The following is an 11,830-nucleotide window of genomic DNA, read 5'->3' as shown; positions in this document are numbered from 1 at the left end:
AGTGTTATTTAGCGACGTCTAAAGTACCAAAATAATTTAAACAATTTTATTTTAAGAAAATGTTTTAGATACCGTAGATTTCAAAATATAATGATAAATAGTTCTAATAGCATGAAAAAAAAACATTAAAAATAATCAAAAATCAATCCGTATAATTTACTTGTAGTTAAGTATTATTATGTTTCCATAGTAAGCAGCAATCCGTTGTAGTCTAGTTGGTCAGGATACTCGGCTCTCACCCGAGAGACCCGGGTTCAAGTCCCGGCAACGGAATTCTTTTTGATTTTTTAATAGTAATCACTTTTTTTTACTGATAAAAATGACACTTGAAAGCTATCATTAAAATGATTTTTTTTTTCCCCCTTCTATACAGTATATTGCAGTATGCTGGAATAGGCAAAGGAAAATATATTTTTAACTCATACTTGTATAGATTTTTTATTTGTATAAATATATGTAAATGGTTATACAAAGCCATCATGAAAATTGCAATTTTTTTCCTTCTGAAACGACTATGTTGGAATAGATTGCAATCAAGAAAATTACAATATATAACTCAGTGTACAAGGTAATGTTATTCTGTTAAACTCCAAAGCTAGACGACATCTTTAATGTCGTTAAATACTATATTCAGATACATCATGATGAGCTTTTCCAGCAAAACAAGATTCATGTTTTACATCACATTATTTCATGGATGGGTTGTCCCGTTTGAGTGCTCCTCGAAACCGGCGTTTCCATTTGCCAACCGGTTCACGCTACTATTGTTGCTAGAGTGATTTGTATGTGTAGAAACAGAACCTCCTCGTGAATACCGGTTCTGGTTCTGTGCGCCTGAGCTGCTTCTTGTTACCTTCAAACGAGCCTTCCTACCCTGATGTGGAGTATTAGCATAGTCATAATGTTAGTGTTTAATGATCATAGACCGATTTACATGGACGTCGAACAATATCTCACTACATAGATTGTGTAGATTATAAGAAATAATATAACAAAGTGGCATAACAGTTTAATGTTTGATAAAAAAAAAAAAAAAACAGTTTAATGTGATCACATTTAATGTCAATATAAAATTTTTTACACTATTACTGTTGGTACTTGAGCATAGTCTATTAAAATAATAATATTAAGTACATAGATATTACTAAAAATATGATCACCATAAACAATTATGAGAGAAAAGAGAATAACCTTGCCCATGCATTTCTCCAAATGAGGAGCAAACCTCCCTGCCGCGATAGATCGGCCGCAATTCATGCACTCGAATATTTCATTTGCTACTGTAGGATGAGTTTGTCCGAATATGTCAACCACGTACTTTCCATTTGCTTCATTACTATTATTACTAGGATCAGCCACTCTAACCCTGGCTTGTGCGGATAACTTCAATTCTTCATCATCTTCTTCCAAATTAGCATCAAGCCCCAGCTTGGCTACTCTGTGACACTCTGATGCCACATCAACTATAATGGAATCAAGGAGATCCCAGAAAAAGTGAGATGGAAGCTGCAAAACATCCCAATTGAAGAAAATAACTAAACAAGTATAAGAGAGATAACTAGTAAGTACTCCCTCTGGTTTTAAATATAAGAAAAAATTGAGTCAACAAAAATTTATGTCTGATTCAAAATATGGACCAGATACATCAAATTTTGTTGAGCCAACTTTTTCTTATATTTGGGACCAAAGGTAGTATTTGACTACTAATCTTCCAATTCACAGACATACAAGTAATTACTTTAGGCACAAGCAAGTGAGACAATGCACAATAGAAAGAAATGCTAATATACTAGAAAGGTAGACTACTTAATTAGACTAGCTTCTAATGTCATTTGTTGTAATTCATTTATGTTAACAAAATCAAGGGTGAAGAATGATATTCATGATTTCCTAGATCCTTATTCTGAAACAAAAATATGCAAGTAGATTTAGCGGGACCTCTGTTCAAGATAGATTTTCTACGTCTGCCGTGACTCAAGCCGTCTTTCACTTAATTTAAATTTCTCTAGACTATAGAGTAGCAATGAAAGTAGAGAAACTCCATCTAATAAAGGATCAGTACGGGTGCAAAGTAGTGAATTGCATCCGAAGTCCAGGTATCTGCAAACCTGAATTTGAAGTTGCTCTCTCATTGATGAAGGGGTACCGAACACCCACCCTTATGCTCATCTGATGAATCATATCCGGTCTACATGGATTATGCTTGGAAGCTCAGTTTTCAACATACCTTGATAGAAATTTTGTGCTAATTGGCTTGCCAAATACGGCTCTAGTATGGATCAAGGTTTTTTGATTGGGATTTTTCCCCTCCTCCTTTTTCTGGCACCTTACTGGCTGATGCTATGGGTCTCTTGAGGTGTATTTGTTTTTTCCTTCTTGCTTTCTTTTTATCTCGATAAAAATAACACATTATAGAGGGGCAATCTGATGAACGCAGATCTATAATCTATTCTTTTTTTATTAGATTATTGTTCTCATATACATACGGACAACAGTTGTTTTTTGAACCCAAAGTCATTTCTTTAATTAATGATCATAATCTTTCGCTTCACGGTTGATTCTCGTGTTTGTTCTGTTTCAACATCTTTTCAGCTGGTAACTTTAGGGAGGATAGGAGTAGTAAAAGAAGGGAAAGAACAATGATAAAAATGTTATAAATATTTTAACATCTTAACAAAAGACAAAATTAAGTTTAGTTGGTATTTTGTTCCAAAAGGGAATACTATATTAAAATCAACCAGCACAATCTCGAAACTTAGCGCCGAGTTCAGTGTCAAGAGAACATATATGATACAGACTTGGTTATTATGGAGTTGCTAAGCCTGAAGTCCTACATGGAGTAGATAGAGTACTCAATGGAGTGCTTAAGTGCCACGATTCTTCCTCTTGACAACGCTTTTAAACATGCTTTGTAACATAAACTACTTTTACTGTGAAATTTGTTGGGAATTGACATCAATATCTATTATTTAGTTAATGCTAAAAACAAGTCTACTCGTAATGAAGAGCATACCTGTGACTGTGATGACAAGTTTTCCTCGTTAGGAACAGACATGACTTCTAACCGAGGCTTTTGGATCTTAATAAACAGCAATTACTGGTGAAAGTCAGAAACAAGCACAAAAGCTTATGGGCAAGAATAAACAGAACATATTTACCAAAGAAAACAATATTGATATCTGCATGACTTGCTCCTATTGTATTGAGCAAATTTAACTTTGAACTTTCAAACTATACAAAGCCATCAATAGAAATGTAACAAAAAAAACTCCGTCATTGGAAACTCAAGATACTAAGACATTAGGTGTGCTATAGAAGGTATTAGAATTTGTACGGCCATACGCAACACAAAGATATAAATTTCATAATGTAAAGCTTGCCAAAGAAAATAGGAATTGTAATAGAATAAAAAGAGCACAATTGCTTAAAAATACAAAAAGGAGATGTCAATTCAGGAGTCATTTAACTGTATTGATCTAGATATATAATCAATAGGGCAAATTGAGAATCAACGAGGAAAGCTCTTTTCTTTTTTCTGGAAACTGGGTATCCGGCCCAAAGACTAAATCCCACCGTTCACTATTGGGGGGCCCAATTGAAGTCAGGGCAAACCTCTGTAAGGAGTGACTCAACACATAAATTGGCACCGAGGGGTTTCAAACTTTGAGACCTAGAATGGAGCACACTCCTAGGTCCCAAGCCTACACCACCAGGCCAACCCCAGGGGTTAACAAGGAAAACTCTTTAAGTAATACTATTGATCAAGTAGTTCGCCTTTAGCACATGAATTTGCAAAGATTGTCTTAAATCTTAACATAATGAAACAACATTTATATTAAAATTGACAAGAAAATATAGTTTAACCATAACCCAAAATATACTCATCATACAATGTTGTCAAATAGAAGCTATAGTGTTAGGAGTCCCACATCGAGTATATCAAAGTGCTCAGTGTGTTACTTAAGCCATGAGATTCTCCCACCTATTGGACTAGTCTTTCGGGTTGGGCTCTCCTCATTGCTTAAGTCCTAACATATAGTGTAGCAGAATTTGAACAAATCGATATTGTTTTTGTGATACGCTATTTATTACAAAGTGTCGTCTTTAGCGGTTCTCGCAACTAAAATGTGGCGTAGTGGAGTTTAAACAAACCATTATTTTACACGATCTGTGACCAACAACACTGTCATCATATACATATTGCATTTTGATTATGTTTCACCTCATAGGAAACCATAAGCACAAATTTTAACTACTTCTAATGTCTTGTGTCAAAAAAAAAAACTACTTCTAATGTCTCCTACATAAATGTTTGAAAGGAAAAAAAATAAAAAATAAAAAGTATTTTCTCAAACTAAATTCCTATATTTTGAAATCCTTGATATGGATATCTCATTTACACAGATTTTTGTTTTACTGTAAATGCATAAAAGATCATATTCTCCACAATTTTCAATTTCTCTGATCTCTAGTTAAACATTAGAGAGCAAAAGTAAAGTAAATAACAATTACAGAAAATTCAAACCTACGTTGTTAACCGCTTCGCTTTAGGGACCAATCGCAGAATCGTGGTGCGAACGAGAACTCCGGCGAGTTGAGTTCAGTGCGACTCCAACTCGTTTCTGATGAGAATGGGAAGCGCTTTTTTTTTTGTTTGTGTTTTTTTTTTCTTGGTAGAAATGCTGAGTTAGTTGATGGGCCTTTTCAAAAGGAAGTGGGCTGAACTTGGATTTGCCATTCTATTGGTTTCTAATGCGACTTACAACTTTCTCGTTCCGCTACTTAAGTAGCCGACGGTATATTTAACAAATTTCTTATTTTTATAATATTCTCTACTTAAGTATCGAATGTTATAAAAGAAACAAATCTAGTAGGATGTTTCGCTACTTAAGTAGCTGACAGAGGTATTGTTGTAATTTTGTAGGGCGTGCAAGAAAATGAGTAGAGTGTCAAAAGAAAATCTTTTTTTTTAGTATTAAAGCTCATCTCTTAATTGTGGATGGAAACCGATATTCGTCTCCCGCATTGTTCACATTAGGAAAAAAAAATAGTACTGAAAAATATAGTTTAGTAAAATTTGTATTTTTTTTACTGCAGTAAATTTTGTATTACTAGAAAATACCATTCGGTAGTAAATTTTGTATTATTCGAAAATATCACTCGGTGGATTTGCACTATTGAAAAATACCTTCCGATAAATAGGAGAATTCTTATCATTTTAAGAGAACAAAGAGTCATCTTCATCGTGGATTGATAAAAATAGATGATTAAAACTGTTTTTAAGTTTAAGAGTAACGATCCGTTGACACCAGGTGTCAAATTTTATTTTGGCAACAAATCTAATCCGTTCATTTTTTTAATCTAATGGTTGTGATCAATTCACTTAAAATATCACGTGACTGTGTCTTTAGTGAATTAATTTCTAATTACCTAATTTTTCTCAACTAAACCTCTAATTCACTGTCCTCATAAAAAAAAAACCTAATTCACTGTGTTTGGTTTTCGCTCAAATATTTGACACATCTTCTCTGAATCTTTTTCTTAATTTCGTCCATATCTTACACACAAAATTTCTTCCATCTTTCTATTTTTCTTCATTCTTGATGCAAGCTTGTAGTCTCCTATTTCTTGGTTTGTCTCTTCATTCATGTCATCAAATTTACGGTGACATAGAGAACAACCACCTCTAAAGTTTTCACCAATTCCCACCCTTAGGATGCAATACCACTAGCTATTACATGATGAATTCATGGTTGTATACTGTGATTGTAGATAAATTAGCGATGAATTAAACTTAAGTTGTGAAGTATTACTAATAATAATATTTGTCGGGGTGGGATGAGTAGCTCAATTTGTTAAGCTATTTGAGCTAACAGTTAAGAAGTTGGAGGTCAGTGTTCAAATCCTGACAAAGAGAACAACTAACATAACATTGTAATATACTAATAACTAACATTGCTTGTCAAAAAAAAGAAAATAATAATAATAATAATAATAATAATAATATTTGCCGAAAATTAAACATAGTGAATTAGGTTTTTTTTTAATTTATTTATGAAGACAGTGAATTAAGGATTTGGTCGAGAAAAAACAGGTAATTAAGAATTAATTCACTAGAGACACAATCATATGATATTTTAAGTGAATTGATGATAACTAACATTGCTTATCAAAATAATAATAATAATAATAATAATAATAATTGCCGAAAATTAAACATAGTTAATTAGGGTTTTTTAATTTATTATTAAGGATTTGGTTCAGAAAAAACAGGTAATTAAGAATTAATTCACTAGAGACACAATCATATGATATTTTAAGTGAATTGATGACAACCATTGGATTAAAAAAAATGAATAGATTGGATTTTTTTTTGAACCAAACAAACTTAATTAATATCATCAACTAATAAATGTTCAATACCCGGTATCATATCATTAACTAATTTGTTCGTGGATGAACAGATTAGATTTGGTGTCAAAACAAAGTTTGATACCCGATGTCAACGGATCATGACTCTAAGTTTAATTGTCATTGTTATTATCACAAAATATTTTTCAAAAAAAATCCAAATCTATTTAATAAGATAACATTATTTTAGCTCAAGATGTGCCACGAATAGCTAAATAGTACAGTCTCAAAACTTAGGGAAAAAAAACTTAAACGATACACTTCCTCTTTAGTTTGAGATGTGCCACAAATAGCTAAATAGTGCAGTTAACCAAAAGAGAATTACACTCGGTGACCAACCCCTCTTCTTACACAAACAATTGACGCCTCCAACTCTCACCTCCAATCCCCCGTCCCAATTTTCATATGTGAACTAAATTATCCACAATTCTTTTTGGATGAGAGATTCTAGAAATCCAATGGATTTTAAATACTAGGTAATTCAATTGATTTAATTGAATTCCCTTGATTTTCAAATTCCAGTGTTTGGATAAAGTGTTGAAATTCCGTCAATTGTAAAATTCTTTGTTTGGGTAATGTAATTGAATTTCCTTCATTTAATTTTATTTATTTTAATAAAATTGGCTGAAAAACCGAAAATCGGCGGAAAAACCTAAAATCGGCCAAAAACCATAAAATCGGCCGAAAAAATCGGCCAAAAACCCTAAAATCAATCGTAACACAAAATCGGCTGAAAAACCTAAAATCGACCAAAAACCCTAAAATCGGTCGAAAACCCAAAAAATCAGTCGAAAAACCAAAAATCGACCCTAAACCCAAAAAATCGGTCGAAAAACCAAAATCGGCCAAAAACCCAAAAATCGACTATAAACCCTAAAATCGACCGAAAAACGAAAAATCGACCGAAAAACCCAAAAATCGACTATAAACCCTAATATCGGCCGAAAAATGGGTTTATGGTCAATTTTTGGGTTTTCGGTCAATTTTAGGTTTTTCAGCCGATTTTGGAGTTTATAGCCGATTTCAGGCTTTTGGGTCGATTTTAGGTTTTCGGCCGAGTTTTTTGGATTTAGGGAAGATTTTAGATTTTTCGGCCGATTTTTTGGGTTTTCAGCCGATTTTAGGTTTATAGTCGATTTTAGGATTTTTCGACGATTTTTAGTTTTTCGGCCGATTTTAGGGTTTTTGGACGATTTTAAGTTTTTCGGTCGATTTTAGGTTTTTCGACCGATTTTAGGGTTTAAAGTCAAATTTTGCGATTTTGGCCGATTTTTTTGGGGTTATTGTCGATTTTTGGGATTTTGGCCGATTTTTTGGGTTTTCAGCCGATTTTAGGGTTTATAGTCGATTTTAGGATTTTTGGACGATTTTAAGTTTTTCGGTCGATTTTATGTTTTTCGGTCGATTTTGGGTTTTTCGGACGATTTTAGGGTTTAAAGTCAAATTTTGTGATTTTGGCCGATTTTTTTGGGTTTATAGTCGATTTTTGGGATTTTGGCCGATTTTAGGTTTTCGGCCGATTTTTTGGGTTTTCAAGCAATTTTTTGATTTTCGGGCGATTTTAGCGTTTATAATCGATTTTTGAAATTTTGGCCGATTTTAGGTTTTTCTATCGATGTTTTGGGTTTTCGGCCAATATTCGGGTTTATAGTCGATTTTTTGTTTTTTTGCCGATTTTAGGTTTTTTCTGCCGATTTTATGTTTTTTTTGGCTAGTTTTAGGTTTTATGATCATTTAGTAAATTTTAAAAGTTTATAGAGAAGAAGAAATTTCAAATTCTTTGGTTTTAGGTGTCATTTTGAAATTCTCTAAATTTAACTTGAACAAAATACTTCATAAATTTCCATCATTTTGAAAATTCTTCAAATTATCATCCAAACAATGGAATTCACCTCAAATCATTTGAATTCCCTCAAAAAATTCCCCCATCCAAACTCACTCTAAGAGTAATTAAAAAACTTTTTGTGTTTGGTTGGGAATGTTTTGAGGTAAATAATTTTTTGAAGTAAGTCAAATCCTTCTATCTAAATTATGAAATTTATAAAGTGTTTTGTCCAAGTTAAATTTAAGAAATATCAAATGACATCTAAAAGCTAGGAATATAAAATTCCTTCCTCCCATATGTTTTAAAAATTTCAAATTTACCCCTACTAACTACAACAAAACTGTTGTTTAGCTTCAAAATTTTTAGTGTCTGGACGCTACTACTACTAGCGTCTCATTTGAGTCTGCATGACAGATGCTAGTGTGTTTTTATTTTAAATTTAAATTTTAATTGATTATTTAAAGGAAAATGCTAAACAGTGCCCCCGGGGCACTAGTTAAGGATGCAAAAATAGTAATTTGGTATTGGAATTTGTGCAGTCAACTTCTCGAAAGTTTAAAAAGTGTTATTTTCTTTTCAAAACTTTCTAATCTTGGTTTCCTTAACCAGTGCCCGGGGGGCACCGGTTAGCATGACCCTTATTTAAATATAGAGTCTGCTTTTTGGGACACTATGAGACGCTATGAAAAAAAGAAGAAATGCATAACCTTAGCATCTATTGTGGCGGACTCTATATTTAATTAAATTAAATATAAAAAAAGAAACTAATTGTTAAGCGCCAAATGTTTTTCACAAATTTTCATTTTCCCACATTTTTTTTTCATTCCCACTCTTATAATAACATTTTAAATTTTATATCATAATTTTTTTTTCACAAATTTGTTTCTTAACACACATATTTTCCCAAAAACATAACATTTCACAAAAACGAAAAGCAAAATGAGTGAGACGATTCCGACGACCTAATCGCACAATACACCGTCGTTCAATCCTCCTCCGCTGTTCAATCTCCTCCGCTACCGTTTATTCTCCTTCGCCGCTGTTTAATCTGGAAGCACAATCCGTCAATCTCTCGGTTCTTCTGCTTTAAACCCTACTCTGTTGAAGAACCAAAACCCCTCCGCCGTTCTCTGTCGTTCTTTGCATTTCCAAGGTATGTAGTAACTTCATCTCTCTGTCGTTCCAATGTATTGATTGATTGCATGTTGTTTCTCTTTAGCTTGTTTCTATACCGCGTTTTATGGGTCAAACAAGAGATGAACTGATGACAACACAATAATCTTTGAGTTACAAATTAATTTTGTTCTGATTTTTCTACCCACCTTACTGTCTTGTATCTGTTTGATAAAATGCCTCTCAAGGAGTAAATCATTTTATTTTGTTTGGCATAATTTTTTGTATTTTTGTTGATAATTTCTATATTTGGGGTTTGAATGATTTGCCTAACAAGAGGATGAGGAGGGGGACAACCATGATAAAGATACTTGTGGGAAGGTCATTATACGTCGTATTTGTACCAGGTAAGATCATATGATTAACCTTATGTTAAATTAAGTCACTAATTTTATTATGATTGCTCATAATTTAGTTAAAATTCCATGTTAATTCAAATTGGAGTAGTGTTGGAACTCTTGTAGACTGTTGGAACTGTTTTGTGTCATTTGAATTGCATGATTTGACTTGTCATTTGAATTGCTTGATGTGTTTTTAGGTTTACTCCAAGCCATGTGGCTGCTGCAGCGATTAGGCGTGTTATAGAACCGACTTTTTCAGACAATATCACTTGCTATAGTGATATCACCCTAGAAAAAGATAAAACAATTTGGTTTGAAAGATTTGGAGTAAGACATAATTAATTTTGTGGTGATTTGATAATTTTGTGGTGATTTGATGACTTTGTTGAGCCTATATGTAACAAATTATTATTTTATTATTTTTGATGTTAGCTTCATGGGCATCCCACCACGCGCAACAAATTAAAACCACATTTCATAAAAAATGAGGCAAATGTTTGACCGATATTCTTACCAAGATAAGGAAGAAGAATAAAAAACCCGCGTGGATGAACACGGATAGAAGTATCTCACTGACCGTTGGGAGGAAGAAGATTTCAAGACGCGCTCAGAACGAAATAAGATTAATCGAGCTTCAAGTAAAGGTGGGGCAGTCGTCCATACCACGGGTCGTAAAGCTCATCATGACATTACACTTGACATGGTATGTATTCAATCCGTTCTTACATTATGCAATTCATTATATTTAAATTTTGCGTAAATATTTGTAATCACACTGATTTTATTTATGGGTTTCTAAGCTTGGGAGACCTGTCGAGCCCGGTGAACTTTTTGTGGTCACCCACAAAAAGACGACCGGCGAGTGGGTTGATCGTCGTTTGGAGAAAACTCATGTAAGTCAATATTTAACTAAAAGCATGAAATTATAACATAAGAATAATCATATAGTTCATAAGAAAATAAGAAAACATATGATCTGTTATATTGGTTAAAGTTGAGGTATGATTTGTTCGTAAGAATGAACAAATAGTTCACTGAAATAAATATGTATATGTTCAGATTTTGTAGAGAAAAATAGTCAGAAGTAGGCCTTGATTTGTGCAAACTGCAATCCTCTTTGCTTTTGCAAAAAAAGAAAAAAAACAAGTGCCAAAACTTGAAAGTGCATAATTATTTTAGATTGGTCGATACTACCATTAGCAAGAATTATATATATTGTGAAATGAGATATAAGGTATAATAGTTGAAACTTAATATAAAAACATTGTTGAAGGCTTCATGGGGCTGTTTTGTATCATGTCAAATGAATTTCAAGAGACTTTTGTTGCTGCAGTTTCAATGCTTTAGTGTGGGTGGTTATATGCTAATGATTTCTTGCTTCAATGCTTCTTGTGTTATGTTTTCTATTATCATCTTGGAAGTAACAGAGATATTTCTGTTGCATCTGAAATGATATTTGCTGCCATGTGATTGTGGCATTTCCTTTTTTCTTTATTTCCTTGTATATATCTTTATACATTATTGATTTGAGATGCAACAATTATAATCATGTTCAATGTTAATCTTATAATTTTGCATTCGCATGGCATTCTTATAAACTCAGAATGTTGTGTTTCTTCTATATTTTTACCATGCTGAAATATGGTACAATGTCTTTGGTAAAAAATTCAAATATGGAAAGATGTTTCCAAGGGTAAGTCTCGGGGAATATGTTATGGTACTGGACACTTGGCTAAAAACCTTAAGTATAAAAACCTGATTTATGAGGCAGAGGCACCTCACAATAGGGCAGAGAACCAGATCATTGAAGCTGCTAGAGCTGAGGCTGTTGCAGCACGTGCAGATGCTGAGGCTGCTAGAGCTGAGGTTGCTACAACACGTGCAGATGCTGATGCTGCTAGAGCCGAGACTACTGCGTCAACTGCGAGAACCAGATCATTGGAAATAAAGTTTGAAGAATTCCAAAGTCGCATGATGGCTTTGGAGACGGCCTCCTGTAGTGGTCATTCTTGTTAGAGTTCTCATCCTCATTATGATAATGAATTGAATGATCAATTGGTTGATGAAGAGGAAGATACTT

The 11,830-nt window shown here is 33.3% G+C and overlaps 1 protein-coding gene, 1 long non-coding RNA gene and 1 other non-coding gene across 5 annotated transcripts; 2 read left to right on the top strand and 1 right to left on the bottom strand.

The window, feature by feature from the left end:
* The first annotated feature begins 200 nt into the window (after positions 1 to 200).
* On the top strand, positions 201 to 273 carry TRNAE-CUC. Its single transcript has one exon. It is a non-coding gene; the product is annotated as a tRNA-Glu (tRNA).
* Positions 274 to 527: 254 nt separating this feature from the next.
* On the bottom strand, positions 528 to 4,693 carry LOC123917583 (SAGA-associated factor 11). Of its 2 annotated transcripts, none has more exons than XM_045969344.1 (4): positions 4,530 to 4,693; positions 3,014 to 3,097; positions 1,192 to 1,506; positions 528 to 874 (listed from the first exon to the last, which is right to left on the bottom strand). In XM_045969344.1, the coding sequence occupies exons 2-4, from the start codon at positions 3,053 to 3,055 to the stop codon at positions 692 to 694; spliced, it is 540 nt and encodes a 179-aa protein (XP_045825300.1). In that variant the 5' UTR covers positions 3,056 to 3,097; positions 4,530 to 4,693; the 3' UTR covers positions 528 to 691. The 2 variants fall into 2 exon arrangements, with proteins under 2 accessions (XP_045825300.1, XP_045825299.1); XM_045969343.1 differs by having other exon boundaries at positions 3,014 to 3,079.
* A 4,367-nt stretch (positions 4,694 to 9,060) lies between these two features.
* On the top strand, positions 9,061 to 11,312 carry LOC123919030. 2 transcript variants are annotated; one of them, XR_006813011.1, is made up of 6 exons: positions 9,061 to 9,389; positions 9,687 to 9,756; positions 9,948 to 10,077; positions 10,183 to 10,453; positions 10,551 to 10,643; positions 10,810 to 11,311. It is a non-coding gene; the product is annotated as an uncharacterized LOC123919030 (long non-coding RNA). The 2 variants fall into 2 exon arrangements; XR_006813010.1 differs by having other exon boundaries at positions 9,062 to 9,389; positions 10,551 to 11,312.
* The last annotated feature ends 518 nt before the right edge of the window (positions 11,313 to 11,830 follow it).

Source organism: Trifolium pratense, linkage group LG3 (assembly GCF_020283565.1).
Source record: "Trifolium pratense cultivar HEN17-A07 linkage group LG3, ARS_RC_1.1, whole genome shotgun sequence".
Taxonomy (NCBI): domain Eukaryota; kingdom Viridiplantae; phylum Streptophyta; class Magnoliopsida; order Fabales; family Fabaceae; genus Trifolium; species Trifolium pratense.
The sequence above is the reverse complement of the archived record's forward strand: the minus strand, read 5'-3'. Positions and strand labels throughout refer to the sequence as shown.